We start from the raw sequence: 27,293 nt of genomic DNA, 5'->3' as shown, positions 1-27,293 counted from the left end.
TATATCATCTTTCTCCCCATCTTCTCTTCCTCTCCCATTCTCCTCTTCTCCTCCTCTCCTCCTCTCATCTCTTTTCCCTCCTCCACCCCTTCCCTCCTTCCCTCCCTTCCTCTCCTCTTTTCATCTCCTCTTTTCCCTCCTCCAAACCTTCCCTCCTTCCCTCCCTCCCTCCCTCTATCCCCTCCACTCTCTCTGTTCTCTTACTATTTTCGTTCTCCGGAAGTCATCTGTGAACAGCGTCTCAATCCAGTTATTGAAACGCGGGTTTCGGGTGCGTAGAGTTTTGTGCGTGGCATCCTGTGCTGAGGACGGGGAGAAAGAACAGTATGACAACAGGAAATGGGTAATTCCTTCGCTGTTCCAATTCCTCCTTCCTCTCGCTCCTCTCTTCCCACAGTCCTTTCTCTTTTTTTACCTCTTTTCCCCCTTCTTCCTCCTTCTCCTTCCCCCTCTTCCCGTCCCCTCTCCACGAACACGCGTCTCGGTGTATCCTTCCCCCTCCCCTCCCCCTCCTTCTCTCCCTCCTTCTCCCTCCTTCTCCCCCCTGCTCCTATTTCTCCATCTGTCACCTTCGCGCCATTTATCACCCGCTCCGTCCCCCCCTCTCTCTCTCTCTCTCTCTATTCCTCTTCGTCATCATTAATTATTAGTCATCGTGCGGGATAAATCATGTCGGGTTTTTGTTCTTGTCGTGTTTTTCTATTTCCTTTTTTTCTACCTTTCTTGACACGTGTAAAGGAGAAGAGGATGGCGAAGGGGTGGACAGGGAGGGGAGAAGGGGAGGAGGAGGGGAGAGAGAGAAGGAGGACGAGGAGAAGGAGGAGGAGGAGAGAGAATAATGGTTAAGAATTCGTGAGAAGGAGAGGGGGTTCTTACACGAAACGTCAAAGATTTATATATTCTCTCTTTTTCTTCTTATTCACAGCATATTTTTATTTATCTTTTTTATTGTATTTCTGCATTAGCTTTGTATGATTTGTTTTCCCTTCTCTTTTATTGATTCCCTTAAAACGATAATGCCTTTTGGACTTTCGTTTAGTTATCGCCAACAAGAATGATCTAAATGCGATTACAATTTCGATATAATATCTCGACATTGGCACCAACATTGGCACCGCGTATCAGGTCTTGTCTCCGAGGGAAATCCTCATCGACGGCTGCAAGATGTCGCCATTAATAATGACAGGAGATCAGTTTTCGGAATATATGTTTGGGAGAGTGAGCGGAAGGGGAGAGGGAAGGAGAAAGAGGAGGAGGGGAGAGGGAAGGAGAGAGAAGAGGAGAGTGATGTAGAGAGAGGAGGGGAGAGGGAAGGAGAAAGAGGAGGAGGGGAGAGGGAAGGAGAGAGAAGAGGAGAGTGATGTAGAGAGAGAGGGGAGAGGGAGAGGAGAGGAGAGGGGAGAGGGGAGAGTGAGAGGAGGAGAGAGGGAAGGAGAGAGGAGGGGAGAGGGAAGGAGAGAGGAGGGTGAGAGGGAAGGAGAAAGAGGAAAGGAGAGAGAGAAGGGGAGATTGAAAGAGAGAGAAGAGGGGAGAGTGAAGGGGAGGGAATGAGGGGAGAGGAAAGGAGAGAGAGGAGGGGAGAGGGAAAGAGGAAAGGAAGGAGAGGCGAGAGAGAGAGAGAAGGGAGAGGGAGATTGAATGTGAGAGGGTGTGTGTGCGTGTGCGTGCGTGAGTGAGTGAGTAAATGAGTGAGGAGAGAGAGAGAGTGAGAGAGACAAGAGAAACGAGAGAATGTGTGTGTGCCTGTGTATCTGTGTGTGTGTGTAAGTGTGTGTCTACGTGTTTGCGTATGTATATGTATTTATGTGCCTATCTCCATGTTTTTATGCCCGTACCCGCCAGCCAACTTTTTTTAGCATCACTCTGTCCCCTCATTTTCTCTCTTACTACTGCCAGAGGAGTTGTTTTGACGAGTTCGAATAATGAAGGAAGTAAGAGAGGGGAGGGAGGAGGGGAGGCAGGGAGGGGGGAGAGAGAGGGGAAGGGAAAGGGAGGGAGAGGGAGAGAGGGGAAGGGAAAGGGAGGGAGAAAGGGAGGGAGGAGTCAGGAATGGAAGGGAAGGAGAGGGAGAGAGAAGGGAGAGAGAGAGGGAGGAAAGGAAGGAGGGAGGAGAGAGGGAAAGGAATGAAAATGGAGGGAGAGAGAGGGAGAGAAGGAATGGAAAGGGAAGGAGAGGGAGGAGGAAGGGAAAGGGAAGAGGGAAGGAAAAGGGAGAAAGAGAGAGGGAAGAGAGGTATGGAATGGAATTGGAGGAAAGAGAATGGAAAAGAGAGATGAGAGAGAGATGAGAGAGAGATGAGAGAGAGAGATTAAGAGAAAAGAGAGAGAAAGAGAGAGAGAGAGACAGACAGAGAGAGAGAGAGAGAGAGAGAGAGAGAGAGAGAGAGAGAGAGAGAGAGAGAGAGAGAGCAGAAAGAAGAGAGAGACAAGACCCAAGATACAAGATACTTAAAAAAAAGAGAAGCAAGGCCCTTAAAAAAGAAGAAGAAGAACGAGAGAGAAATGAAATAAGAGCGAACAAACAGGAAGGGGAAGACATGCGAGAGGTGTTATGGCCGCCGCTGCAAACTCCCGCGACCTTCAATTTCGTCTTCGGAAAAGGAGATTGAAACCACCAGCGACCCCGGGTGTTATTTCTCCGTCTCGGGGGCCAATAACGTGCCGGGCCGTGGCAAGCCGTAGGGTCGAGGATCCCCTGGCGAGGACACGGGCGGATGGACCTTGCGGAAGGGGCGCTCAGGAAGCCTAATATCGGGAGTAAACTAAGGTGTGGTTGTCTCTGCCGCCGATGGCCCCGGGGGGAGGTTTTTAAGAGATGGAGAGGGGGAGAGAGGGGGAGAAAATAGGGGAGAGAGGGAGAGAGAGAGGGGGAGAAAATAGGGGAGAGAGGGAGAGAGAGGGGGAGAAAATAAGGGAGAGAGGGAGGAGAGAGAGGGGGAGAAAATAGGGGAGGGAGGGAGAGAGAGAGGGGGAGAAAATAGGGGGAAAGGGAGACAGGGGAGGGGGAGGGAGGACGAAAGAGAGAGAGAGAGAGGAGGGAAAGAGGGAGCAGAGCGAGAGGGAGGGGAGGGAGGACGAGGGAGAGAGAAAGAGGGAGGAAAAGGAAGAAAAGAAGTTGAGAGATAAGGGGAGAGGGAGAGAGAGGAATAGAGAGATCGAGAAAGTGGGAGAAACAGAAACAGAGAGAGAAAGACAGAAAAGACTAGAAACTTAAAAAATACGAAAACGAAAAAAAAAGCAGAAAGGAAAAGAAAAAAGGTAAAACTTGAAAGAGAGAGAGAAACTTAAAAAATACCAAAAACGAAAAAAGAAGAAGAAAAGAACAATATCAAAAAAGTGAAATGAGCAAAGACACACACACACACACACACACACACACACACACACACACACACACACACACACACACACACACACACACACACACACACACACACACACACACACACACACACACACACACACACACACACACACACACACACACACACACACACACACACACACACACACACACACACACACACACACACACACACACACACACACACACACACACACACACACACACACACACAGGGACACAGTAAGTCACAGAATTCCGTGGAGGAAATGCTAGCGTGTTCTGCTGTAGAGAGGTTCTTAATAAAGCATTATTCTGCAGATGTCTTCGGAAGCATCACCTCCTACATAATTCAGTGCCACCTCATGTTAGCGTTACAGGGGGAGCAAGGAGGGGGAGTGGAGGAGGGGAAGAGGGGAGTGAAGGAGTGGGAAGAGGGGAGAGAGGGAGTGGAGGGATGGAGGGAGAAGGAGTGGAGGAGGGGAGAGGGGGGAGGAGGAGTGAAGGGAGGGGAAGAGGGGAGGGAGGAGTGGGAAGAGGGAGAAGGGAGCAAGAAGGGGGAAGTGAGGAGGGGAGTGGGGGATGGAGGGGAGGGGGGGATGTTGGTAGTGTAGAATGGAGAAGAGAGGAGTGGGGAGTGGAGAAATGGGGAAAGGGAGAGTGGAGGAAGGGGAAGTGGGGAAGCAGGCATTTGGGAGTGGGGAAATGAGCAGGGAGTGAGAACTAAAGAGGAAGAGGGCAGTGGAGGAGAGGAGAAAGAGGAAATAGGAAGTAGAAGACGTTGAAATAAAGAGTAGAGCAAGGGGAAGTGGAGACAAGTGGAGGTGGAAGCAATCAGTGGAGTTTAAGTTCCGAAATGGATAAAGGGAAAGTGGAGAGACGGAGAAGGGGGAGGAGGAGGAAGTGGGAGAGGAGGGGGAGGAGGTAGGGAAGTGGAAAGGGGAGGGGGAGGTAGGGAAGTGGAAAGGGGAGGGGAGGAGGTAGGAAGTGAAGAGGTGGGGAGGGAGGTAGGGGAAGGAGAGAGAAGGGGGGAAGGTAGGGAAGTGGAGAGAGAAGGGGGGAAGGTAGGGAATTGGAGAGGGGAGGGGAGGTGGAGGAACTGGAGAGAGGAGGGGGGGGAGAGCCCCCAAACCCAATTCCCGACATGTATGTGTTCGAGCATGCGTGCGTGCGTGCGTACGTGCGTCTCACTAAAGGCGCCGTCTCACAATGCATGAACCGATATGATTCTGAGATTACAGAAGTGTTACCAGTCTTGCTAATTAAGATTTTCCATTCAAATTCAGATTCCCAGCGCGCGGTTTATTTACATTTAACTGTCATCCAATCAAGTCGCCAAAAAGGAATGCAAATTACATGCGATAATTTAATTAATATACGATCTGTACATTTTTTTTCTTATACACCCAAATCGCTGCAGAAAAAAAGTGATGATTATATTTAGTTTTCTTTTTTTTTCTTATACATCCAAATCGTTGCAGAAAAAAGTGATTATATTTACTTTTTTTTCTTATACACCCAAATCGTGGCAGAAAAAATGATGATTATATACATTTTTTTTTCTTATACACCCAAATCGTTGCAGAAAAAAATGATTATATTTACTTTTTTTTCTTATACACCCAAACCTTTGCAGAAAAAAAAGTTATGATTATATTTAGTTTTTTTTTCTTATACACCCAAACCATGCAGAAAAAAGTGATGATTATATACATTTTTTTTTTCTTATACACCCAAACCGTTGCAAAAAAAAGAAAAAAAGATTACATTTAGTCCAATGATAGCGGCTTCGATTTTCTAACGATCATGTCCCATCACACGCCCCTTTGCTTCCCAATTTTCTGAAGAGGAATGGGAGTCGAGTGAGATCATAGGTTCCCGGGGACGATGTTGTTGGAACCTCATCTGGGATTCAGTTTGAAATGATCCCCGGCGTTGCTTGTATGTGCAGTCGTGTGTGACGCGGCCCAATTTAATTCTGCCTTATCAATAACTCCTTTACCGCTCCGCTCTCTCTTTCCCTCTCTCGTTCTCTCTGACTTTTTTTTTTTTTTTTTTTCGTGTTTTATTTTTTTCTTTCCTTTTTTCTTTTTTTTTCTTTTGGTCTCTCTCTCTTGTCTCTCTCTCTCTTTCTTGCTCTCTTTCTCTCTCTCTCTCTTTCTCTTTCTTCCTTTCTTTCTCTCCCTTCTCTTTCTCTCTTTCTCTCGTTCTCGTCTTCTCTCTCTCTCTCTCTCTCTCTCTCTCTCTCTCTCTCTCTCTCTCTCTCTCTCTCTCTCTCTCTCTCTCTCTCTCTCCCTCCCTCTCTCTCTCTCTCTCTCTCTCTCTCTCTCTCTCCCTCTCCCTCCCCTCCCTCCCCCCATCTCCCCTCCCTCCCCTCCCCTCCTCCTCCCTCCCTCCCTCCCCTCCCTCTCTTCCCTCTCTCCTCCACCTCCCTCCTTCCCTCTCTCCCTCCTTCCCTCTCTCTCCTTCCCTCTCCTCTCCTCTCTCCCTCCTTCCCTCCCTCTCTCCCTCCTTCCCTCCCTCCTCCCTCCTTCCCTCCCTCCCTCTCCCTCCTTCCCTCCCTCCTCCCTCCCTCCCTCCTCTCCTTCCCCCACTCCCCACTCCTCTCCCTCCCTCCCTCCTCTCTCACTCACTCCCTCCCTCCCTCCCTCCCTCTCTCCCTCCCTCCCTCCCTCCCTCCCTCCTCTCCCTCCTTCCTTCCCTCCTTCCTCCCTCCCTCTCCCTTCCTGTTCCCTCGAGTCGGGTCCGCGCGGAGGCACCTGGGCGCTGCAGCAGCTCCTCCTCCTCCCTCCTTCCCCCTCCTCCTTCCCCCACCCTTCCCTCCCTCCCTCCTCCCTCCCCTCCCTCCCTCCCTCCTCCCTCCCTCCTTCCCCCTCCCTCCCTCCTTCCCCCTCCCTCCCCTCCCTCCCTCCTTCCCTCCTGTTCCCTCGAGTCTGGTCCGCGCGGAGGCACCCGGGCTGGCGCAGCAGCTTCATTACATTTAGAGTGAAGATGAGCATTCCGCTCGGATTAATTAGTCTCAAAGCCCTGCATGCGGCCCTTGCCCTCGCTCCTCCTTCCTCCTTCCTCCTCCTTCTCCTCCTCCTCCTCCTTCTAATTCTCACTCTCCTTCTCCTCCTTCCTCCTTGTTCTAGTTCTCCTCCTCCTCCTTCTCCTTCGCTTTCTCTTTCTCCTCCTTCTAATTCTCCTCGCTCCTCCTTCCTCCTCCTTCTCCTTCTCATTCTCATTCTCACTCTCCTTCTCCTCCTCCTTCTTGTATTCTTCGGTCTTCTTATCCTTCTGTTCGTTCTTCGTTCTTCTTCTCCTTTTCTTCGTTTTTCTTTCTCTTTGTTCTTCTCCTTCTCTTTCACCTTATCATCCTCCGCCTCCTTCTCTTTCACCGTATCATCCTCCGCCTCCTTCTCATTTTCATGGTTCTTCTTCTCCTTCTTCGTCTTCTTCTTCTCCTCCTTCTCCTTTACCTTCAACTTCTTCTCCTTCTCCTTGTTCTTCTTCGTCTTCTTCTTCTCTTCCTCCTTCTTATCCTTCTCATTCTTATTCTTCTCTTCCTCCTCTTCCTCCTCCTCTTCCAACTCCTCCTCCTCTTCCAACTCCTCCTCCTCTTCCTCTTCTTCGTTTTCCTCGTCTTCCCTTTTTGCTGTTAATCATCCCCTCATTCTCTCATGTTCCCTTCTTCTCCTTGTGCTTCTTTCCGTCCTTCCTTCCTTTCATCTTTTCTTTGTCTTTTCCTCTCCGTTATTGTTGTTCCCTCTCTTGTTTTTTGTTCTTTCTCTCTGAACCCCTTCTTCTGTTTACGAACTGTAAACAGAAGAAAGAAGAAGGATTAAGTGAGGAAAAATTCTTCTTCTCCTTTTTCTTCTTCTCCTTCTTCTTCTTCTTCTTTTCCTTCTTCTTCTTCTTTTTCCTTTTTACGATCTGTTTATTCCTCCCTCCTTCTTAACTTCCTGAAAGTAGACACAGAAGATGAGGATGTTTACGTGTCTTCCGGCCTACAGCGACCACTTTCTAAAACGGAAAAACGATTTTGGAAAATTTTTGCATTTTTTTTTTACCTTCATCTTGTCAAAAACCGATTATGTTTATGGATAAGAATGCTATTGTTTTTTTTTAAGGTGTGTTTACCGGGAACATTATATTTATGAATGCCATTTGCATTCATACATACATATGTACATACATACGTCTCCTTACACGTAAATATATATATATATATATATATATATATATATATATATATATATATATATATATAAAATGTATTTATTTATTTATTTATTTATTCATTTATTTATCTGTTTGTTTGTTTGTTTATTTACTTATTTACTTATTTATTTATTTACGTATTTATTTATTGATTGATTGATTGATTGATTTATTCATGTGTCTGTATTTATTTATTTATTTATTTATGTGTGTATGCATTTTTATTTTTATTTTTATTTTTTGACACAGCTAACGAAAACCTTAAAAAAAAATAACCTCATACACACAGACAGATTTTCAGAATTTTTTTTAGAAAACACTATAACCCTCTCTGACACCCCCCCTTCCCTCCTTCCCCCCCAGGCGAGATCCGGACGACGGGGCGCCAGCTGGACCGCGAGCAACACGCCGAGCACATGTTGGAGGTGACGATCCGCGACGGCGAGGACCCCGCCACGTCCCTCGCGTCAGTGGCCTACGTCGCCGTCAACGTCCTGGACGAGAACGACCACGCCCCGGCCTTCCTCGAGAGCCTCTACAAGTTCTCGGTGCCCATCCTGCCGCGGCCGCCCACGCAGAAGGAGGAGTACGTCGAGGATATGCCCGTAGGAAGGGTAAGTCGGGAGGGGCGTGGGTGGAGTCGGCGGTGTTTGGGGTTGTCATCGCGAGGGGGGTCGGGAGGGGAGATTTCATTCGCGTCATGGGCATTTTTGTCATCGTTTTTTCTTTTCTTTTCTTATTCTTCTGGTTATTCTCTTTTCTTCCTTTGGCTGTTTTTTCTTTCTTTTGTCTTTTTTTCTTCCTTTTCTTATTCTTTTCTTCCTTTTTTGTTCCGTTTCGTTTTTTCTTCTTCATGTTCTTCATTTTCATTTTGTTCTTTTCCTTCCTTTTACTTCCTTTTTTCCTTTTCGTCTTTTTTTCTTCATTTTCTTTTCCTTCCTTTTACTTCCTTCTTTTTCTCTTCCTTTCCTTCTTTTCCTTCTTTTCTCGGAGAAATTCTTACTTCCTCCCTTTTTTCTTCCTTCCTCCTTTTTCTCCATCTTTTTCGGAGAAATTCTCACTTCCTCCGTTTCATGTCATCGAGAAAAAAAATATACTTCCTCCTTTTCCTCCTCCTCATTTTTTTATCATCATCATCGCCATCCTCCTCATTCTCACCTTGCCTGATAATCACATGATATAAACAAAGTATAAATGCGCCGTCACAGCGCTCTTTGTCTAACACTAACACCGTTTCACTAGCCTGGTCTGTTGTCGGGAATGTTGAAATAACAAATAAACATAAACATTAATAACAAATGGAACGAGAAATGGAAATCCGATAACATTGTACCCGCAAATTGTCGTAGATTTAACCAAATTTGTTTGTGTATTGTGTACAGAAAAGCCTCTTAACTTTCCACTAACATTCCGCCTTGAAAAGTAGTTCCAACTATTGTAATGTGTTCCAAACTTATTGTAATTTTTGAACGTTGATTGAAACTCATTCGGGGAGGATTTGGGTATCTGGGTATCGATCGGATTAAAGGGTGATGTTGGTGTCATTTGAATACCAATTAGTTGTTTATTCTTGTCTTGCAGTAGAAGGATTAGGTCTGGAGTGACAGACGTGTGTGGGTCGCTCGTAAATTTTAATGCTATTTGTATTTTGTTTACCTATGTCAGGTGTGTACGTATGACATACAGTCTGCCATTGTTTTTGTTTTTGTTTGTTTTCCTTGCTTGTATTTGTTTTTGTAACGTTAAAACCAAATCTAATCAACTGTGAAACAAGATGGCGGAGCTTAGCATGAACCACGTGTTCAAGTGACGGAACACGTGCCTATATAATTTTTTTAAAATGCCATCACTGTTTCTGATTTAAAAAAAAGGCAGGTTGTCCTTGTGTATTCTCATACAGATACGTTTCAGACTCTGAAAGCGAAACTTGAGAGGGGAAAATATCTATTTTATTTAAGTCCCTCTCCCTCCCTCTCCCTACGCCCCTAACCTAACTCTCTCCCTCTCTTTTCACACCCTTTTCCGCTTATTTTTTCTCTCCTATTTCTTCAAATCCCTCTCCCTCTCCTAACCCCCCAACCTCCCTCCCTCCCAATCACTCCACACCCTTGTATCCCTTTTTCTCTCTCTCTCTCTCCCATCTTCTTCTTTCCCCACTCCTTCGTCCCTCTATCCTACCTTTTCTCCACCTCCCTCTCCTTCCCCTTCTTCCACTTCCCCCGTTTCGCATTGTGTGCTGTTTCACCTGGATTTATTTTTCTCCATTAGTGGCTCCGAGCTACAAAGGGGAACATAAAGGAGAGGTCATACATTACATAAAAGTTGCATTAGGGAAATGGAGGGTGTAGAAGGTGCCTGGCCAGAGTGTCCTTTCATTGAGATTGGTCGTTGTACAAAACAGTGATATTAGAGGAAGGTTTTTTTTATGAAAGGGTGGCGGGATGAGACTGCAATTTCTGGTTTCTTCTTCTTCCTCTTCCTCTTCTTACTCCACTTCCTGTTTCCTTTTATTTTTTTTTTTTAATTTTTCTGGTTCGTGTTTCTTTTTCCTTTTTTCTTTCTTTTGTCCTTTTTTTTGGCTTCTCCTTTTCTTCTTGCTTTCTTCTTTCTTCCTTCGAAAGCTTTTTTTTCTCCCTTTTCTACCTTCTTCTCTCACCTTTTTAGCCTCCCCATCTTCCTCTCTTTCCACTCCCATCCCTTTCCCCTCTCCTCCATCCCACCTTCTTTTTCACCCTGCCTCTCTCCCACATTAACCCTCTCCTACCCTCCCTCCCTCCTCCCTCCTCCCTATCTCAACCCACCCCCCCTCCCTCCTCCCTATCTCAACCCACCCCCTCCCACTTCAGTCTACCCCCTCCCTCCCCCCTCCTTTCCTCCCTACCTCCCTCCCACCTCCACCTCATCCTTCTCCTTCCCTCCTCACCCACATCCCTCCCCTTCTCCACCCTCCATCCCACTCCCTCCTCCTTCCCCCCCTCATCCCTCTCCTTCCCTCCCTCCCTCATCCCACCCCCTCCCTCCCTCCCTCATCCCACCCCCTCCCTCCCCCCCTCATCCCTCTCCCCTCCTTCCCCCCCTCATCCCACCCCCTCCCTCCCTCCTTCCCCCCTCATCCCACCCCCTCCCTCCTCCTCCCTCCCTCATCCCACCCCCTCCCTCCTTCCCCCCCTCATCCCACCCCCTCCCTCCTCCCTCCCTCATCCCACCCCTTCCCTCCCCACCTCCCAGCTGTCTTCATGGGCGCTCCCTTGCCTCTTTCCCTGTCATGGGCACTCGACAGCAAGGCGGATGAGCATGCACGGGCGGCTCACGTGGTCGCATTCGAGTCTGAAACGTGTCTGAAACATGTCTGAGACGTGTCTGAGAATGATGTAAATAATGATACCCCTGTGCGAGGCTAGAAGAGAATGAGAAGTTACAATGTTGATCTTGTTGTGACGATAAACCAGTTGGATGTTTGCATTTTGAAGAGAACTATTTTTTTTTTTTTTTAATATGTGCACTTTGTTAGACTTTTAAATTCGTCGAGTTGATGATAACCTTAAAATACATGAATATAAACTGATATTTTATGCACTTTTCTATATTTTTTTATATTCTATTTTTTTCTTTTCTCATGAAGCTATTAATATTTTCAATGTATTAAGATAATTTCATTGATGTATTTAACTTTTTATATATATAGAATGTAATTATAGAACACTAATATTAATTGTAGTAGCAAGCAGCCCTCTGTCTATATTGTAATGATTCATTCTCTTGTCACTTAGCATTTGTGTATGACCAGACGAGTCCAATGTAGCCACATGACAGCTAAATAAAATCCCTGGAAAGGAAAGAAACTGTCACGTGCGCTTCTTGGCCTTCGGCTGTCATGCGCAAACTCAACAACAACACCGTTTATGGTCCTCTGTTTTACACCCGCTTCTTAACCCATACTTTAGCCGACTAATTTACGCTAACTTGCTCCTCTAACCCCTCCCCCCTGCCCCCTGCCCTCCCCCCGCCCCATCGTCGTGTAGAACGCCTCCTCGCTGGACGCGGACTACTTCCTCCCCTACGACAATGCGAGGGTGTGGGCGTCTGTGGGCGGAAGGGTGAGGGAGAGAGAAAAGGAGGAGGAGGAGGAAGAAGACGAGGAGGGATCCGGAGCGATGCCTTACTCCTTGAGGGGCCTCTGGACTCCCATTCCCCATGTGGAGACTTTGGAGGACCAGCAGATGGTGGAGGAGGAGGTGGAGCGGGAGTTTGTGCCTATCTGTAGGGTAAGGAGGATCCACCAGGGAAGGTTTCCGTTGTAGGTAGCGTAGAGGCTTCATCTCCCCTTTTTTTTATCTTATCTCACGGGTGGGTTGGCATTTCTGCTTCCATCTTTGTTTTTCTTCTTCTTTTTTTGGTCTTTTCTTCTCTTTCTCTCTAGTGCCCCTAGTGTAAATAGTAGAGGTTATCCCCTTTTATTCTGTGTATCTGTGTGTATTCTGTTTCCATGGGGGAAAGCTGGGGAAAAGTAGACTGCTTATCTGTACGTTGATTTAGAGTTTAGATTTTTATTAGAATTTTAGAATCTGTAGCTTGATATTTTTATGTGTATCTTCCTTGCTTTTTTGTCAGATGTTGCGTTCACACCATGCGACCATCTCTTGCCTGCTGAGAATTGGACTAGATCATATCCTTTCTTAACCCCAAACGGATGATTCACAAGACGGATCTCCATTTTATATATTTCTTTCGTCTTTTTTTTTTAATCAAAATTGATTCACATGAGTGCCGAGGTTGTCCCCTTGGAAGCACCCCGAGACCAAGACGTTCCGAACCGAACCTGTTGGTCTTCGCAACACGGAGAATGCAGCATTTTTGTTTTTGTTTTTTCCTTTTTTTGGCTCGTTTCATTCCATAAAGTTCATTCAGAATAATTTTTTATGCGCGAGTAGAAGCAACAACAAAATAAACGAGCGGCAGAAAGAGAGAGAGATTAGATAGAGAAAGAGAGAGAGAGAGAGAGAATGAGGAAGAGAGAGTGGCACTCACATCCGGCACCCCTCTGGTGGTCGTACCTGCAGGTCGTGGCCGTCGACGAGGACGAGGACGACAACGGCGACATCAGCTACAGCATCGAGGGCGACCAGTGGCTCGGGACGTTCAAGATCCACCCCAAGACGGGCATCATCTCAGCCAAGTCCGGACTCAACCCCGAGGAGGACTACGAGTTCACGGTGAGTTCCTTGGACCTGGTGAAGACTTTATTTATTTTCCGTCCTGGATTTTTCGGTTTGATCTTGTGGTTTAGTTTTTTTTTTCGTGGGTCATTTTGTGGTTTAGGTTTTGATTTTGGATTTTTTGTTTATTTTATTATTATTATTATTATTATTATTTTTTTTTTTTTTTTTTTTTTTTTTTTTTTTTTTTTTTTTTTTTTTTTTTTAGGAATTTGTTTTGTATTTTTTGGTTTTATTTCGTGCTTGTATTGAACCAGGATCACGATTCCTATTATCATTATCATTATTATTATTATTATTATTATTATTATTATTATTATTATTATTATTATTGTTATTATCCCTCCTCGTCCTCCAACCAGGTCCAAGCGATAGACAACGGTCGCCCTCGAAACGCCAGCTCCTGCCTGGTGGTCATCGACGTCGTGCCCGTGCCCGAGGACTCGAAGACCCCGCCGGCGATCCTGGAGGAGGCCGAGGCGAGGGTCACGGTGCTGGAGAGTGACCCCGTGGGCCAGCACGTGACCCTCATCAGCGCGCGAGACGAAGACGGCGACCGCGTGTGGTTCGATATCATAGGTGAGGGATAGGGGTCTTTCTGAGATTTTTTTTTCTCTGTTTTTCGTTTTTTTTTTTTTATCTCTTCTTATTAGTCTTTTTTATTTTTATTTTGGCTTTTATTCTTTCTTTCTTTTTTTTTTGTCTTTTATTTTTCTTTCTTTTTCTTTTGTTTTTTTTTCTTTTTCTGTCTTTTATTCTTTTATTCTCCTTTATCTTTCTTTTTTCCTTCGTATATTTCGGGTTCTTCTTTTTGTACTTATTATTATTGGTCTTCGTCATCAACTTTTTTCTTCTGCTTCTTCCTTCTTCTGTTCTTCAGCTTCGTAGTGCATTTCTTTTTGTTTTTGTTTTTAATTTATATTCTACATTTTTCGGTTTTGGTGATATTTTTTGTGGATATGTTTATTTGAGATTTCATTCGTTTTTGTATATTAACATAATTTAGACACTAAGATGTATTAAAGTAATTTGATATCCACACCGCGTTGTACGTATGCATATAGTGTCTGTAACTCACTTTTCTAACCCCTTACCCCTCTCCTCGCCCCCTTTCTGTCTCCCTCCTGCCCCCTTCTTGTCCCTTTCCGTCCCCCTTCTGTCTCCCCCCCCCCTCCTGTCTCCCTCCCTCCCTCCTGTCCCCCTCCTATCCCCCTCCTATCCGCCCCCCCCCCCCTGTCTCCCTCCCTCCCTTCCTCCTATCCCCCTCCCTCCCTCCCTCCCTCCCTCCCTCCCTCCCTCCCTCCCTCCCTCCCTCCCTCCCTCCCTCCCTCCCTCCCTCCCTCCCTCCCTCCCTCCCTCCCTCCCTCCCTCCCTCCCTCCTTCCAACCCCCCCCAGCTGGCGACGAGGAGTACAAGTTCGCCATCGGGAGGGACACGGGGAGCATCATGTTGGCAGGCAAGTTGGACGCCGAGAAGAAGTCCCTCTACAACCTCACCATCGGGGTCACGGACGGGGTCTACACGGTCACCAGCCAGGTGGGTTCAGCTGACCTTGTTTGAGGGATTTACCTGTTTGTCTTCATGTTTTTCTTGGATTTTTATTATTATTAGTAGTAGTAGTAGTAGTTTTTTTTTCTTTTGTATAAAAGTATCAATATCATTATCACTATTATCACTCTTGTTACTTTTTTTACTCCTACGTTATCAGTATATATCCATATTGTTATTATTGTCATTATTATCATTATCACTATTGTTAGTTTTTTTTCTCTCTTTTTTGGACTCCTACATCATATCCTCCCCAACAGGTGATCGTATCCGCGTTCTCATCACTATTCTCACTATTATCACTATTAATTTTCCTTTTTATTTTTCCTTTTTAACTCCTACATCATACCGTCCCCCCACAGGTGATCGTCTCCGTATTCTTATCACTATTATTTTTTCTTTTTCTTTATTTCTTATTGTTTTTATATATTTCTTGTTCTTATATATTTTTCCTTTTTCTTTGTTTCTTTTTGACTCCTTCATCATATCCTCCCCCCACAGGTAATCGTATCCGTGTTCTGATCACTATTATCACTATTATTTTTCCTATTTTTTCGACTCCTACATCACATCCTCCCCCACAGGTGATCGTCTCCGTGTTCTTATCGCTATTAATTTTCATTTTTCTTTTTCCTTTTTGACTCCTACATCATATCCTCCCCCACAGGTGATCGTGTCCCTGTGCTTATCACTATTATTTTTCCTTTTTTTTCTCCTTTGTGACTCCTACATCATCTCCTCCCCCCACAGGTGATCGTGTCCGTGCTGGACGTGAACGACAACCGGCCGGCGTTCTCGGAGCCCACGTACGAGGTGGAGGTGGGCGAGAACACCTCCCCGGGCACCACCATCGCCACCCTCACCGCCTCCGACCCGGACTCCGACAAGCACCTGACCTTCACGCTCGTCAACACCGCCCACGTCGCCTCCGCCTCCAAGTTCATGGTCAGCCCGGAGAGCGGGGACGTCGTTCTGTATGAGCCGCTGGATAGGTGAGGAAGATAGAGGGGGAGGGGAAGAGGGGAAGAGGGAAGGCAGGGGGAAGGGGGAAGGAGGGGAAGGGGGGGAGAGGAGGGGGAAGGAGTGGGGAGGAGGGAAGGAGGGGAAGAGGAAAGGAGGGGAGGAGGGAAGGGAGGGGAAGGGAAGGACGCATGGACAGGTGAGGAAGAGAGAGGGAGGGAGGGAAGAGGGGAAGGGGGAAGGGAGGGACCTAGGGGAATGAGTGAGGGGATGTGTATGTTAGTGAGGCTGAGGAGGATGGTAGATGGTGAGAGGGAGAGAGAAAGGGAGAATGAGAGATTGGAAGCATACTTGAGTGAGGCTGAAAGTTGTGTGTGTGTGTGTGTGTGTGTGTGTGAGCGAGAGAGAGAGAGAGAGAGAGAGAGAGAGAGAGAGAGAGAGAGAGAGAGAGAGAGAGAGAGAGAGAGAGAGAGAGAGAGAGAGAGAGAGAGAGAGAGAGTAGCAAGAACACAGTTGGTACATTTTACTATTCACCGATCATTATCATCTTTTTTGTTTATCCTTCACCACCTCGACTTCTTTCCTCGCCATATTCAATTTTGTCATCTATCCTCCATCGCCCGTTTCTCATCCTTTTCATCTACTCTTCAGCGCCCCTTTCCTAATCTCTTCATCCCCTCTCCATCCATCTCCCAACGCCCCTTTCTCATCTTCTTAATCTACTCTTCAATGCCCCTTTCTCACCCTCTCCATCCCCTCTCCATCCATCCTCCAGCGCTCCTTTCCTCACCCTCTTCAATCATCTCCCAACGCCCCTTTCTCATCCTCTTCATCTACGCTCCAATGCCCCTTTCCTACCCTCTTCGTCCCCTCTTCATCCATCCTCCAGCGCCCTTCTCTCACCCTCTCCATCCCCTCTCCATCCATCCTCCGACATCCTTCTCTCATCCTCTTCATCCCCTCTTCATCCATTATCCTCCAACCCCCCTATCTAACCCTCTTCATCCCCTCTCCATCCCCTCTCCATCCATCCTCCGACATCCTTCTCTCATCCTCTTCATCCCCTCTTCATCCATTATCCTCCAACCCCCCTATCTAACCCTCTCCGTCCATGCTCTCCAGGGAGGTGCAGGAGGTCCACATCCTGACGGTGTGCGTGAAGGACCGCATCATTCCCATCAAGAGTGACTACGCGCGCCTCATCATCCGCGTCAGGGACTACAACGACCACGCGCCGCAGTTCCTCGCCACCCTCTACAACGGCACGGTCACGGAGACGGCGGCGGTGGGCACGGCCGTCACGGAGGTGGTGGCCGTCGACAGGGACAAGGGCGTCAACGGGGATATTACGTATTCGATTATCTCAGGTAAGGGGGTCGTGAGAGGGGTCCTGATGGGGTTGTTTAGGGGGTCGTAAAGGGGTCGTGTAGGGGTTGTGAGGGGGATATTTACCCTTTAGTTGAAATAGGTAATACAAAAAGTCTCAGAAAAGGGTTTCCTTATCGGTAATATTAAGGGAACATTCACCCTTTCACTCAAATCTATCGAAAATACATGTCTCAGAAAAGGACTTCAAAATCTATCGAAAATACAGACCTCAGAAAAGGACTTCCTTATCAATCTTAATCTCTACAACCCCTTCTTTTCCACCACATAATTACCACACATTACGTGACCCTTCCTGTCCCCTCCAGGTAACATCGGGGGCGTGTTCAGCCTCCATCCCTCGACGGGCATCATCTCCCTGGTGCGCCAAGTGGACAGACAGGTGATGCCCGAGTACTGGCTGGCCGTGCGGGGCAGTGACAACGGATCGCCCCCCAAGCACTCGCACGTCAATGTCAACATCCATGTCAAGATCGCTCATGGGGCTCCTCCAAGGTGCGTATTTGTTTGTTTGTTTTTTGTAAATGCTCAATGATTGTGATGTTATAGAAGGGGGTGGGTTTTTTATGTTGTATGGATGGGTAGATTGCTGGTTGTAATGTCATAGAAGTGAGTGGATTTTCATGGTGTATGAATGGGTAAATTTAGGATTTTAATGTCTGAATGGGTAGATTAAGGAATTTTATATCATTGATTTGTGTGGATTGTGATATTATAGAGTGTATGCGGCATAGTCACATATACGAGCCTGGTGTCATTTTATAACTTCATAGATTTAATGATATTCTCTAAAATTTAGATACCTTAATGTTAGTCACCCAATTAAAAAAAATGTCCCAGCGCTTGGCCTCCCATCGGAAAAAATCCTCATACTATCCTTACGACCTGCATCCACCCCTATCTAGGTTCCTGAAGAAGGAGTACGTGTTCGAGGTGAGCGAGAAGGCCCACGTCGGGGACTACCTGGGGATCGTGGAGGTGGAGAGCCGCCTCGGTGTCGTGTTCTCCCTCAACGTGGACTCCAGGAGAATTCCCTTCGCCATCAACCCTTCTACAGGAACCGTGTCCCTCGACGCCCCTGTGGACTACGAGAAGAGCCAGTCCTACAACTACACGGTGTTTGCGTCGTCGATGGTAAGGTCTTCGGGGTCTGGGGTCTGGGTTGTGTGTTTGGGAGAAGAGGAGGTGTCTTTTTGCTGAGAGGGAGAGGAAATTTTCTCTTATTTTGAAAGGAGATTGGGAAGATTGTGTGTCTGAAAGGCATTTACAGGAAGAGGATTTAGAAGATGATTGTAATGGCTTGGTATCATATTTCAAGAAAGAGATTATGGATTTGCTTGCATTTTATAGTGTTCAGAATTAATGAAATACGTTTTTTGGTGTGAATTTAAATCCAAATTTGATAGTAGAGTATAATCTGATTTTTGGGGGGATAGTTTGCATCTGGTTATTCAATATATTAAAAAGATCACTTACTTTTTCCCTTACACCAGAACGGACAGGAGTCGACAGCTCACCTGGTGATCAACATCTTGGACGAGAACGACAACCCACCCTACTTCACCCAGAGCAGCTACGTGGGCCACATTTCCGAGGCTGCCGCAGTCAACTCAGTCGTCCTGATGGAGGATAACACGCCCCTGGTCATCTCTGCCAAGGACAAGGACTCGGACCAGAATGCCAACTTGGTGTTCACCATCTTGGAGGAGGAGGCGAGGAAGTACTTCGCCATCGACTCCTCAACTGGTAGGGGAACGAGAGAGAGAGAGAGTGAGTGAGTGAGTGAGTGAGTGAGTGAGTGAGTGAGTGAGTGAGTGAATGAGTGTGTGTGTGAGTGAGTGTCAGAGTCTGTCTTGGAATCTGTCAGAGTTATGAGATTCGTGTTGAAGAAATATGTTTATTCTTTTTTTCATCTACTTGATAAATATCTTAGGGTAAAAGATAAGAAATAATAAAAATCATAAAAAATAAGGATACATAAAAAAGAAGCTTAATAGCACTGATTTTTCTTTTAATAATCACGAATTTTCCCTTTTCCCAGGTGCTATAAGGACTGTCGGACCTCTGGATCACGAGGTGGTGTCCAAGGTGACCTTCAGTGTTAAGGTCCACGACAACGGCCACCCGAGACTATGTGCTTCAACCACTGCCACAGTTACGATCACCATCACTGACATTAACGATGTACCCCCTCGGTTTCTGCTGCAGGAGTACAATGCTTCCTTACTCATACCCACCAATGTGTAAGTTTGTTATTTTCTCTTTTATTTTGAAAGGAGATTGGGGAGATTGTGTGTCTGAAATGCTTTTACTTGAAGAGGATTTTAGAAGTTATAATGGGTTGATATATTTAAAGAAAGAGATTATCTGTTTTTTAGTGTTCCATCATGCTATATGGAATGATTCAATCCCATGTAAGCCAGCATATCATGAATGGATGTAGCATTTCTATGTAAACCTTTTTTCTTCAGTGGCGTGGCTGTTGTGCAGCTCAATGCAACCGACCTGGACTTCGATGGTAAGGCTAATCTGGAGTATGAAATCGCGGACGGGAATAAGGACGGCAAGTTCAAGATCAACTCGAAGACGGGGCTGATCACCGTCAACGAGTCCAGGAATTTGGCTGGTTTTTATCGTCTGAAAGTGAGTATTTTGATATATGTCTTTTATTGTAAGAACTTTATGGAAGGACTATGTTCATGGAATTCGAGAAAGAAAAAGGGATATCATATATATATGGTTTACAAGTTTATGATACATGAGTTGAGAGGCATCGTTTTCATAGAAGTCAAGAAAGAAAGAAAAGAACATCAAGATTTTGAGTATTAACTAACGCAAAACCACACGACTTTTGACTAACGCTCTTACCTTTAATCTTTCCCCAGGTGACTGTGAATGATGGCCAGTTCGCCTCCAGCACCACAGCCAACATCCACGTGGAACAGATCCCCAACACAGGCCTCAGGTTCAGCGAGGACAAGTACTTCGCCGCTGTGGAGGAGAACAGTACTAGGGTGGACAAGGTGGGGTATCTTCCTGAAGTCTTGAAGTTCAGAAGTGGAGGAAGTCAAGAAAATCCATTGTTGTAGATAGGAGTAGTGGTATAGTTATCAGTACAAGGGTGGACAAGGTGGGACATCATCCTGATGTCTTGAAGTCCAGAAGTGAAGTTGAATTGGAGGAAGTCAAGAAAAAACAATGTTATGGATAGGGATAGTGGTGTAGATGTAGCGGTTCTTGTTACAAGTAGTTCATTGGAAAGAAAAATAGCTAGTGGTAAACATAGTAGTCGTTAATATGACCCATTTATTAGATGAAATGATAGATGGGAATGTAGTGATCGTTATTAATTTATTAGACAAGGGGAATTAATTACCATCACAGTATTTAAGGGAAATTATAAACCATGATCAGAAGTAAATAATTCCGATTCACGTTACAGCGAAAAAATGAAACGTGGAAAAAAAAATATTATCACGTTCTCAAAAAGAGTTCTGACTCATGTTGGAGTGAAAATGAAATGTAGAAAAAATATATATATTATAAAAATTCCTTCTGTTACAGGTGGTGATGGTGCACGTCCTGGGCAGCGAACTGAATGAACACCTAAAGTTCAGCATCCTGAATCCCACTGACATGTTCGAGATAGGAGAGACTTCAGGCGTGATCCAGACCCGAGGGAGGCCCTTCGACAGGGAGGTTCAGGATAACTATCTACTCATAGTTGAGGTGAGGATGGTGGAGCCGGAGGGATTGGAAGAGAGAGCGAGCGAGAGGGTGAGTGGGAGGGAAGGAGGGAGGGAGTGAGAATGAGTGAGTGAGTGAATGAGTGAGTGAGTGAGAGAGGGAGAGAGAGAGTGAGTGAGTGAGTGAGTGAGTGAGTGAGTGAGTGAGTGAGTGAGAGACAGAGAGAGAGAGATAGAATGAAAGAAAGAAAGTAAGAGAGAGAGAGACAAAACACGCACATACGTGCGTTCATATACAATATTTCACTTATTGAATTTCCAGAATCGTAAAGTAACTCCGAAAGAATCCCCAGCAAAACAAAACAAGTGTACAATACAACTTTCCCATCCTCCCCCCTCCCTCTTTTAACTTCCCCATCCTTCTCCCCCTCTCCAATTTCCCCATCCCCCCCTTCAACTTTTTCATCCTTCCCCTTCATCCACAGGTCCGTAGCATCATCCCCAGCGTCCCCGCCCGAGTCGCCCACGTCCAAGTCCACGTCGTCGTCACGGACAGGAACGACAACGCCCCCATCTTCGTCAACAAACCCTACTACGGCGTGATCTCCGTGGACGCCAAGAAGAACCAGGTGGTGTTCAGGGTAAGTGTTGGGTCGTTTTGTCGTTGTTCGAAAGTCGTTTAGTTGTTGGGAAGGTTGAGATTAATGATTGAGATAATGGAGGATTTAAGTAAACAAACCCTACTACGGCGTGATCTCCGTGGACGCCAAGAAGAACCAAGTGGTGTTCAGGGTAAGTGTTGGGTCGTTTTTTGTCGTTGTTCGAAGGTCGTTTAGTTGTTGGGAAGGTTGAGATTAATGATTGAGATAATGGAGGATTTAAGTAAACAAACCCTACTACGGCGTGATCTCCGTGGACGCCAAGAAGAACCAAGTGGTGTTCAGGGTAAGTGTTGGGTCGTTTTTTGTCGTTGTTCGAAAGTCGTTTGGTTGTTGGGAAGGTTGAGATTAATGATTGAGATAATGGAGGATTTAAGTAAACAAACCCTACTACGGCGTGATCTCCGTGGACGCCAAGAAGAACCAAGTGGTGTTCAGGGTAAGTGTTGGGTCGTTTTTTGTCGTTGTTCGAAAGTCGTTTGGTTGTTGGGAAGGTTGAGATTAATGATTGAGATAATGGAGGATTTAAGTAAACAAACCCTACTACGGCGTGATCTCCGTGGACGCCAAGAAGAACCAAGTGGTGTTCAGGGTAAGTGTTGGGTCGTTTTTTGTCGTTGTTCGAAGGTCGTTTAGTTGTTGGGGGAGCATTGAGATGAAGTAAGATTAAAGGTCAGGAGATATTTTCCTTCTGTTGTACTCAATGATTGTTTAGGGAATGCATCATATATTATCATTAATATTAATGTGTAAGTGTATTTTTCATGGTCAGTCGAAGGCATTATGTGAAATTGATGAAAATTCCTTAATACCATTCAATTTACAAAAAAAACGCAAATTGGTCTGATATCAGTCATATATCAAAAACACAAAAAAAGGAATTTGTTTGTTATTGCACCTCCCTCGCTACTACATTCTCAGTGCAACATTATATTATTACATCTTTCTCACTGCAACTTTGTCACTACAACATTCCTTCATTGCAACATTTTCACAATGCAGCATTCTCACCGCAATATTCGCTCATTGCTTCATTCTCTCATTACACATTATTCATTCCAATCTTCTCCCATTGCACATTCCTCACCACCACCCCCTCCCCGCCCCTGCAGGTCCACGCCACCGACTTCGACGCCGACGAGAACCGCGACGTCCGCTACGAGCTCCAGCGGGGCAACGGCGAGCTCTTCAGCGTGAGTCGGTCCACGGGGGAGATCATCCTCAGGCAGACCCTCGAGGGCCTCAAGAGCGAGTATGAGCTCATCGTCAGCGCCTACGACGGAGGTAAGAGAGAGAGTGAGAGAGATGAGTGAGTGAGTGAGAGAATGAGTGAGTGAGAGAGTGAGTGAGTGAGTGAGTGTGAGAGAGAGAGAAAGAAAGAGAGTGAGAGAGAGAAAGAGAGAGAGAGAGAGAGAGAGAGAGAGAGAGAGAGTGAGTGAGTGAGTGAGTGAGTGAGTGAGTGAGTGAGTGAGTGAGTGAGTGAGTGAGTGAGTGAGTGAGAGAGAGTGTATTGTAATTGCTTTGTATTTATTCAGTTCATGTACCTAAGCACTTGGCTATAAACACCAATTATTTGTCCTATGATACCATTCCTTCCATTAATTTATATTTATAATTAGATTCTGTAACCCCTTTCTTGCCCTTCCCCCCCCAGGCTCTCCACCTCTCTCCTCCCAAGTCCCGGTGCGCCTGAAGGTGGTGGACAGATCCCAGCCCATCTTTGACCGGCAGTTCTACAGTGCCACGGTGGCCGAGGACGCAGACACCCACACGCCCATCGTAACAGTCGTGGCCCACAGTCAACTCAATAGGAAGCTTATATACACCATTGTAGGAGGAAATGAACACCAGACGTTTGCCATGGAGCACGAAGAAGGTAATTTGTTTTGGGTGCTTGGTAATCTGCGAATGGATACTCCCTTGGTTTGGATACGATTCGTAACATAGAAGCCTTAAAGTTTTATTTTTGATGAGATTGTAAAGTTTAATAAAGTTTGATAGATGTTTAGATACATAATTTATTTTTTTTAATGAGCTTGTTGATTTTTTTGTGGTTTTCAGGTTTGATCAGAGTGCAAGACGATCTTGACTTCGAGAGCAAGAACACCTACCAGCTGACAGTCCGGGCCACAGACAGCTACTCGGGCAAGTGGGCGGAGGTGGTGGTGTCGGTGCAGGTGATCGACGTGAACGACAACCCTCCAGAGTTCTTACAGCACTTCTACAACGTCACGGTGTCCGAGGCCACAGCGATCGCCACCCCCATCCTCACCATAACCACGTCGGACCTGGACACAGGACCCAACGCCGGCGTCACCTACAGACTCATGGGACTCAATGGGACTCTTCCCGACAACTTCTACATGGAGGGAGACTCGGGCGTGTTGATCCTGAAGCAGGGACTCGACAGGGAGACGGCCCCCGTTCACCACTTCCTGGTCCAGGCCATTGACAAGGGGACGCCACCTCTCTCGTCCACGGCGCATATTTTAGTCACAGGTTCGTAAAAGAATGCACGATTTGAGAGAAAATATGGCTTAAATAAATTCCGCAACATATTGATAGCTTGTTTCCTCAGTATATACATTCCTTAGCAGCAAATATAGATAAGTAGAGTGCATTGTAATGACTCATTACATGAGGTTACTCCTGTTGATGAGCGTATAATGGTATTGAGATTGAAGCTTTCTTTTGGCTTCATGTCTCTTATTGCTGTGTACGCTCCTACCGATGTTTGTAAACTTGACGTGAAAGAGATGTTCTACGCCAAACTTACATCTGTGGCAGACAGATGTCCTCGACGAGATATTCGCATTGTTCTGGGCGACTTCAATGCGGTATCTGGCTGTGATCGAGCTGGCTATGAGATGTCTGTCGGTCCCCATGGTTCAGGAGCTGATGCCGGTAGCGAGAATAGCCTCCTTTTCCGGGACTTTGCTAGGTCCCAGAAATTGAGGATTTCTGGCTCCTGGTACCAGCGCCCAGACCCACATCGCTGGACATGGTACAGTGATGCGGGTAACGCAGCCAAGGAGATCGACCACATACTTGTTAGCACTCGTTGGAGGATCTTTCAGAATTGCAGGGTGTACAGGAGTGCTGAGTTCTGTGGTACTGACCATAGATTGGTTGTGGCTACCCTCCGGGTCCACTTCAAAACCCCCCAGCGGTCAAATGATCACCCAAGGGTGTTTCATTTGGACAGGCTGAGGGAGGGGGAGTGTGCCCGCAGGTTTGCTGAGGCAATCTCTGATCGTTTCGCAGTGCTTGGCAGTCTGACAGACCCTGTTCTTCTGTGGGATACCTTTAAGCGTGAAACGCTTGATACAGCTCAAGATACGATTGGTGTACGCCCGAGAGCAGTACAGAATTCCATCTCGCGGGAGACACTGGAAGCCACTGATGCATGTCGTGCGGCTCGTCTGACAGGGGATCGGGAATTGCACCGTTCTCATGTGCGCAGAACTCGGTCCCTGTTAAGAAGGGACAAGGAACAGTTTATTAGGAGTCTTGCAGAGGAGGTAGAAGGCCATTTCTTAGTAAATGACCTTCGTCCTGCATACCAAGCCCTGAGAAAGCTGAACTCCAAGCCCTCTTCACAGGTGACAGCAGTTCGCTCAGTAAGTGGTCAGATCGTTTCAGATCCTGTTGAGGTGCGGGGACGTTGGGCTGAGTATTTTGAGCAGCTGTACCAGGTTGACCCACCAACAGTTGACTTGGATGCGGGTAGTGTCGAGATCCCGCTGCCGAATCCACCTATCAGTGAGGACCCTCCCTCCCTAACTGAAGTTAGGGGGGCGATTTCCAAGCTGAAGAGTGGTAAAGCAGCTGGTATCTGCGGCATACCAGCTGAACTGTTAAAGGCTGGTGGTGAACCTATGGCACGGGGGTTACATGCTGTCCTGGCTGCCATCTGGCAGTCCGGTTCCATCCCTCCTGACCTGTTGAGGGGTGTGGTCATCCCTCTCTGGAAGGGGAAGGGGGACCGTTGGGACTGCAGCAATCACCGAGGCATCACACTGCTCAGTGTACCAGGCAAGGTTCTTGCCCACATCCTTCTGAGACGTATCAGAGACCATCTACTGAGGCACCAGAGACTGGAGCAATCCGGATTCACTCCTGGTAAGTCCACAATAGACCGTATCCTCGCGCTTCGAGTCATTGTAGAGCGCCGTCGTGAGTTCGGGCGTGGGCTGCTTGCAGCCTACATCGACCTCAAGAAGGCGTTCGATACGGTGCATCGGGAGTCACTTTGGGAGATCCTGAGGCTGAGAGGAATACCAACAAGGATTATTGGACTAATAGCAAGCCTGTATACTGGTACTGAAAGTGCTGTAAAGTGTGGTGGGGGCCTGTCGAGCTTCTTTCCTGTTAGTTCAGGAGTGAGGCAAGGCTGTGTCCTTGCACCAACTCTTTTCAACACTTGCATGGACTGGATACTGGGCAGAGCTACTGTTCAAAGTCATTGTGGGGCAACGCTGGGCAATATCAAGGTTACAGACCTTGACTTTGCTGATGACGTTGCCATTCTATCTGAGTCTTTGGAAACCCTAGTAACGGCTCTCGATGCATTTAGCAATGAAGCGAAGCCCCTGGGTCTAGAGGTCTCCTGGACCAAGACCAAGGTCCAGGAATTTGGGGACTTGTTAGGAGAACCTGTTCAGTCGGTACGTGCTTGCGGCGAGGACATTGAAGTCACAGAGAGCTTTACATACCTTGGTAGTGTAGTTCATAACTCTGGGCTGTCAGACCATGAAGTCAGCAGACGGATTGGCCTGGCAGCAGGGGTCATGAACTCTCTCAACAAGAGTATTTGGAGATGTCGGTACCTGTGCAGAAGGACCAAGCTACGGGTTTTCAAGGCCCTGATAATGCCAGTTTTGCTATACGGTAGCGAAACCTGGACATTGTCCTGTGCCTTGGAGGCTCGTCTTGAAGCCTTTTGTAATAGGTCCTTGCGCCAGATCATGGGGTACAGTTGGCGGGACCATGTGTCCAACCAACGGTTGCACCGTGAGACTGGCACAAGCCCTGTTATCTGCACAATCCGTGATCGCCAACTCAGGCTATACGGCCACCTGGCTCGCTTTCCTCAGGATGATCCTGCCCACCAGGTCGTCTCTGTTCGAGACAACCCTGGGTGGAGGAGGCCTGTGGGACGACCGAGGAAGTCATGGCTTGGGCAGATCGACCAAACCTGCCGTGAAGAACTAGAGATGGGCCGAGTCCCTGCCTGGCGTCTAGCCATGAGGGATCCTCGTAGGTGGAAGCGAAGGGTGGATGCGGCTATGCGCCCCCGTCGGCGTCAGCCCCCATGATGATGATGATGATTGTAATGAGAAATTCGTTGTCTTTCCAGTGGTGGACATGAACGACAACCCCCCAGTGTTCGAGCAGCAAGCACAGCGGTGTGTGATAACAGAGGACGCCTCGAGGGGACACTTCGTCACCCTCGTCTCTGCCTCGGACGAAGATGTCAGTGACGTCGACAAACTAACATACTCCATTGTTGATGGGAATGACATGCAAGCTTTCGTCATTGAACCCACTACAGGTAATTTGTATTTCCCTTACATTCGCTGGAATATAACTAGTGTGTATGCATGTATGTACTTCGAATATTGCATTAGGCATTGTGTCATTATGATCTTTCTTTTGTTTACTCCATATTGTTCCACTGTGATCATTAATTTAGGAAGTTGAAATTAGGATTTACACTAAAACCGAACCTCGCTTCCCCCACCCCACAGGTATCGTAACCGTCTGGAACAACCAAAAGCTCCAGGAGAGCAACCAGCACATCCTCAACATTTCCGTGACCGACGGCGTCTTCACAGCCTACTCCCGGCTTGTGGTGACCATCTCCCCCGTGAACGCCCGCTCGCCCACCTTCAGAGTGGCTCAGTACAACGCCCGGATCCAGGAGAATGCCATCAAGACCACGGTGGCTCAGGTGTCGGCCCGAGACGACGATTCGGGGCGCTACGGAGACGTGACCTATCATTTCATTGGGGACAAAGCCCACAGTTTCTTCAGGATCAATGAGAATACGGGTCAGTCTCGAAGCCCATACAGTGAAGCCATGGATATCTTCTTCTTTGCCTATCTAGAATGACTAAGAAATATAAGAATGCATGAATTTGTACTGAAATTCTTGTCTTTCTTACAATTTGATATAAGCCCATACAGTGAAGCTACGGATATCAGCTTCAGTGCCTATCTAGAATGACTAAGAAATGTAGAAATAGATTCATTTGTACTGACATTCTTGTTTTTTTCTTACAAAATCATA

The 27,293-nt window shown here is 46.8% G+C and overlaps 1 protein-coding gene across 1 annotated transcript in view; it reads left to right on the top strand.

The window, feature by feature from the left end:
* Nucleotides 1-27,293, top strand: part of LOC113802368 (FAT atypical cadherin kugelei) — a 135,015-nt gene that overhangs the window by 89,943 nt on the left and 17,779 nt on the right. Inside the window, exons 4-23 of the mRNA XM_070118461.1 lie at nt 7,910-8,160; nt 11,569-11,811; nt 12,607-12,759; nt 13,125-13,341; nt 14,159-14,298; nt 15,061-15,302; nt 16,393-16,637; nt 16,965-17,151; nt 17,562-17,790; nt 18,150-18,402; nt 18,698-18,899; nt 19,128-19,299; nt 19,542-19,679; nt 20,221-20,385; nt 20,828-20,983; nt 22,114-22,285; nt 22,656-22,877; nt 23,063-23,500; nt 26,361-26,555; nt 26,752-27,054. Coding sequence (XP_069974562.1) covers nt 7,910-8,160; nt 11,569-11,811; nt 12,607-12,759; nt 13,125-13,341; nt 14,159-14,298; nt 15,061-15,302; nt 16,393-16,637; nt 16,965-17,151; nt 17,562-17,790; nt 18,150-18,402; nt 18,698-18,899; nt 19,128-19,299; nt 19,542-19,679; nt 20,221-20,385; nt 20,828-20,983; nt 22,114-22,285; nt 22,656-22,877; nt 23,063-23,500; nt 26,361-26,555; nt 26,752-27,054 — 4,323 coding nt within the window. The remainder of the gene's footprint in view (nt 1-7,909; nt 8,161-11,568; nt 11,812-12,606; nt 12,760-13,124; nt 13,342-14,158; nt 14,299-15,060; nt 15,303-16,392; nt 16,638-16,964; nt 17,152-17,561; nt 17,791-18,149; nt 18,403-18,697; nt 18,900-19,127; nt 19,300-19,541; nt 19,680-20,220; nt 20,386-20,827; nt 20,984-22,113; nt 22,286-22,655; nt 22,878-23,062; nt 23,501-26,360; nt 26,556-26,751; nt 27,055-27,293) is intronic.

This window comes from Penaeus vannamei, chromosome 42, assembly GCF_042767895.1.
Source record: "Penaeus vannamei isolate JL-2024 chromosome 42, ASM4276789v1, whole genome shotgun sequence".
NCBI classification, from domain to species: Eukaryota; Metazoa; Arthropoda; class Malacostraca; order Decapoda; family Penaeidae; genus Penaeus; species Penaeus vannamei.
This window is presented reverse-complemented; position numbering and strand designations above follow the sequence as displayed.